We start from the raw sequence: 4416 nt of genomic DNA, 5'->3' as shown, positions 1-4416 counted from the left end.
TTATTTTATTTAATGAACTATCCATTTACAAAAGATGTTATGAAAAAAGTCAGATTTTGTGCACTTCGGTTTATCATTTACATGTGTGCATTACAACTGATCACAGTGATTGTACAAAAGGCACAAAACACAAAAGTCACAGGTATTTAAATCGGAAAAATATGGTAACCAATTGCACTTGAAGATTTAATCAACTTATCAGGTTATAGGAATATTGTTTACTCCATTGTCCACTTGTGTGATAATTCTCAAAACTTAAATTGACTCCACACATCTTACAAACCTGTGTTAGCCGTTTTAAATGTTTACAAAAGAAAATAATCACCTGGCCTGTAAATATTGTAATGTAAGATTTATACATGAAACACACATAAAAAATACATAAATAAAATTTATGCCCAAACTCTTTTTTAGTAAAGTGCCGTATTATAAAGTGCCGTATTATATATTATATTATATTATATGTTATATTTCTTGAACACCAACACGTGTTGCACACACACCAAGCACACAGGTTTCCCAAGCACCTCTTTGAATAAATAGGAAGCGGTCCATTTTTCTTGGAAACACTCTTTTCTCCTTCTTGAGAAAGACTTTTTGGCCAATGGGTTGGGTGGGTGATGCAGCAGGACGATGAAGTCTGAACAGAAGTCTGAGCTGAAGCAGGTCTGTAAAGATCAATGGTCCACAGTTATTCTTGTTATTCAGGTTCAATCAAAAGCTACAGGAAGAACTTGTTGAGGTTAGGAAAACAGGAAATTAAATTTTTAAGATTTAAACTTTGCCAGAAACAAAGCAGAAGAGAGCGCTAGACGGCTGTAGTATCTCAGAGTTAACTTTATGTTGTTTGTATTATTCTATTTGTATCTGTGTTGTGTTTTCCAGGTCTCTCCTGTTAAAGACAATTTAATTTCAACATTATCGTTTGTTTGTCTGCAATGAAAATGGATTAAATAAAGTTTTGATCATAAACTGTTATGCACTGTTTGTTCATGTGTCAGTTGTGGGCTGTATTATATCCAGGAAACACATTATTTTATATATATCAGAAAAGCTTTATTAAAGTGGTTTGAACATCAAAAAGAAGATTTTACAACAGCTAAAAACGTAGGATACATTTTCCTTTTTTAAAGGAATTTGCTTTAAACAAATAATAAATGTTTTAACACTGTATTTTAAAAAAAAGAATCAATGATTTTTCACCAGATTACACAAATAACAGCAACAACACTCTCAGGTAACTTTAAAAGTCCTGTTGAATTTATTATCACTCCCGTCTGTGTCACTCTCTGGATTTTGTTCTAAAATACAAAAAGAGCAAAAAGACCAAGCAGCAGCGGCACAATGCCGGGGTTGATCATCCAGGCTGAATTACAGAAGCTGGATCCAGCAACTCTTGGTGTGATGTTACCGACAAAATGGGCCAACAAATCAGATACTATAGAGAAAACTTCACATGTCTTTGCAGATACACAGCCAAGGACAGGAGTCACTCTGTTGTAAGCATCCACTGTGGATGATAAAAATCACAGCTGTATTAATCAGATTTGAACAAATAATAATTTCAAAAAGAAGAAATGACAATGGACACTTTATGGCATCATTAACAAATGGTGTAAGTCTGTAACCAGTATGCAGCATGAGGTCTTACCATTTACAGCAATGCAGCGGTCCTGCACTCCCACACACTCCACTGTGCTGTTACAGATCCATTTATCATAAGAAATCCAAGTGCAGGTTGGACACTTGAGTCCATTTTTTTTGCCGTGACCAGGGACTGAAACAGAACAGACAAAGAGACAGGACAACAACAGGACAGACGTTTGTCTTTGTTCTTTACTGTGGTCAACTAATACTGATGATTCTCATTAATTGAGATCATGTTTACTTACATGGTTTATCCTGTATGTTGCAGCCATCGGTTTTACAGCAGTGAACAGAGGCTGTTGCAGATCTTTCAGAATCACTGAAGGACAAAATCTGATTGTCCAGATCACAGAGAAACGGCGGCAGACACCCCTTTATGAGATGTGATCTATCCTGTCTTTCAAGATTTTCTATGAAATCAAACCACATTTTCTTAAACAAGAGAACTTATCTAACACTAAATAAAATACTGATGAAAACAAACTGTATATTTGAGTGTTTTGTATGTTTTACCTTGAACAGCAATTGTTGCACAACAACCATCAGCAGAGCCACAGGTACGTAGGACTGGACGATCTGAACTGAAAAGTTTTCTATAATAACACTTCAGAGATTCAGCTGAAATGTTGAAAAAAAAAATCACCCATAAATTAATATTAATATACAGTGTTTCTACAAATACAAAAAATGTAAAGAACACTTTTTAATCACAGTCAATTAAACTTCTGGAATATTAACTGTCACTACAGTAGCAGAGGGGGATGTTAATCAGTTTCAGCTGGTTTGGTGTTAATGAAATGAGACGACCCCAACAGGAATGTTTTTATAGGTTGGGGACACACAGACCTATATATTAATACACACACAGACGGATATATATCTTCCCCAGGTGCATACACAACCTGAATGTGTACATCTTGTTGCTCAGGTAGTCTATACTACTATACTACATATATACTATATTACTATATTTACAGTGTAGTTGTTTGCAAATTCTAACCCTGCTCGTGTGAATGTTAGCCTGTAACCCTGTCAGTAAAGTGGTCTCACTTGTATCAACTGAACCTAAACTTAAACTTAAACACTCAAAGCTTCAATAAACTGGCTGTGACCGCTTTAGTGGATGTTTACTGCAGGTTAGTATCAAACAGCAGAGGCTACACTGATGCTAAAGTTCACTATCAAATGAGTTTCACTAAATGAACACATGATCAATTTATTTAAGTAGCATTTACAGTTTTACATGGATAAGACTCTTGCAGAGCGTGACAAACTGTTGTAGTTCAACATATTTCCTTTACCAATATGTGTACTGTCAGAAATGGAAGTGGGGTGTGTGATCCATTACAACCTCACGCTCTGATTTCTGAAAAGTATCTACCAGCGAACCCAGAGATAAAAGCTATAAACTAAAAGAGACATTTAACTTTAAAGTCTATGTCAAGTATAAAAAAAAAAAAAAGGTCTCACTCAGCTACAGATGCCACAAAAACAGTCTAAAAGAAAACACAGTAAAAACATCTGTACAACATATTCTCACATTTTCAGTCACATTATTTCCACACAAACATACTAACAGATTGAATTGCAATGCATAATGTACATACTGATAATATTCACATATGTCAACTCTGTATTAAAATAATTATTTTCAAATTATTTTCAAAATTCCTCAGGTTGAAATATTTTTGAAATACTTTCCAAGCAAAAATATACACATGTAATTAATTTAAATTAAATCATTTTCATAGCTTGACAGCAGTGAAAGTAACTTTGTAAACCTTTCTCTCAAATATTTTTTAATAAATACCATCCAACCTTCCTCAGAGTATTTGTTTATTGATTATTACTAATTTTATTATGAAAATCCTGTCGGCAGCAGTTTAACCAGCACAGAGAGTTGATCTACAGACTCTGACTCTAAACACTAATTTTACACTGAAATTTTATAAGTTCTGAAGCTGCACATAAAAAAGTACAAGAGGTTTGTTGATCAATTTAAATCTATTTGTTGCTGTAGCTCTGTCATGAAGTTGTTGAGTTACGTTGCTCAAGTCAATAAAGGTGGAAAATGATAGAGCTAAAGTTCAAGCTTTTCCTGCTGCTTTCACACAGATAAAAGAACCAGAATCATTTTATTCATTTAATCTTCTCAATTATTTAACCAGAACTTTGCATTCTACAGAATTTTAATGTTGGATTTGTGAAAGAACAACTCAAAACTAACTGAAGTAACTTAAAAGTTGAGTTGACTGTTTAATGCGACACCTGTTTAACTCTTTAGTTAGTGAGTAGAGTTACCTGTGTTGGAGATCATCCAGATCAGAGTGAGAGACAGAATCAGCTTCATCCTGATGAGTAAATGTGCAGATGATCTTACTGTGTCGACAGAGAAGTAAAGAGCATGCTTTTATGGTGCAAGAAAACCACAGGAAACATGGCACGTAGCACAAAAAGTGGCTGTAGATTCTTATCACACTTTCATATTCAAAATAATTGTCTGTAGAAAACACAAAACATGAGCTCCAGCCTCTTTCTGAGGAGTCACTCATATCATGTGAATTAAACAGTGTGATAAAAAGCTCTCCCTTTGGAGCTGTTTGTGTGGATGATGTTACTGAGAGGTGGCTAAAGGTCTTAAATTAATTCACATTAAATAATTCTACAAACAGGTGGAAATTGAATTCAAAGATATTATAGGTGAAGTTTAGTCATGTAATACACAGCAGACTCTGTAAAAGTAGAACTGTTTGGACATTTTAGTTTGTA

General features: G+C 34.3%; 1 protein-coding gene across 1 annotated transcript; it reads right to left on the bottom strand.

Moving 5' to 3' along the window:
* Positions 1 to 1558: 1558 nt before the first annotated feature.
* LOC113152969 (phospholipase A2 inhibitor and Ly6/PLAUR domain-containing protein-like) lies at positions 1559 to 4088 on the bottom strand. Its single transcript, XM_026346527.1, has 4 exons — positions 3949 to 4088; positions 2161 to 2265; positions 1893 to 2057; positions 1559 to 1777 (listed from the first exon to the last, which is right to left on the bottom strand). Exons 1-4 carry the CDS (start codon positions 3995 to 3997, stop codon positions 1593 to 1595), a joined length of 504 nt encoding a protein of 167 aa, XP_026202312.1. The 5' UTR covers positions 3998 to 4088; the 3' UTR covers positions 1559 to 1592.
* Positions 4089 to 4416: the final 328 nt, after the last annotated feature.

The sequence above is a fragment of the Anabas testudineus genome, chromosome 4 (genome assembly GCF_900324465.2).
Source record: "Anabas testudineus chromosome 4, fAnaTes1.2, whole genome shotgun sequence".
Taxonomy (NCBI): Eukaryota; Metazoa; Chordata; class Actinopteri; order Anabantiformes; family Anabantidae; genus Anabas; species Anabas testudineus.
This window is presented reverse-complemented; position numbering and strand designations above follow the sequence as displayed.

Excerpts from the sequence above, each read along its gene's own strand:
- LOC113152969 (XM_026346527.1), bottom strand. The coding sequence starts at position 3,997 with ATGAAGCTGATTCTGTCTCTCACTCTGATCTGGATGATCTCCAACACA. Across the intron at positions 2,266-3,948 it reads CTGGATGATCTCCAACACAG|CTGAATCTCTGAAGTGTTAT; the intron begins GTAACTCTACTC and ends TCAACATTTCAG. Across the intron at positions 1,778-1,892 it reads CAACATACAGGATAAACCAT|TCCCTGGTCACGGCAAAAAA; the intron begins GTAAGTAAACAT and ends GTTCTGTTTCAG.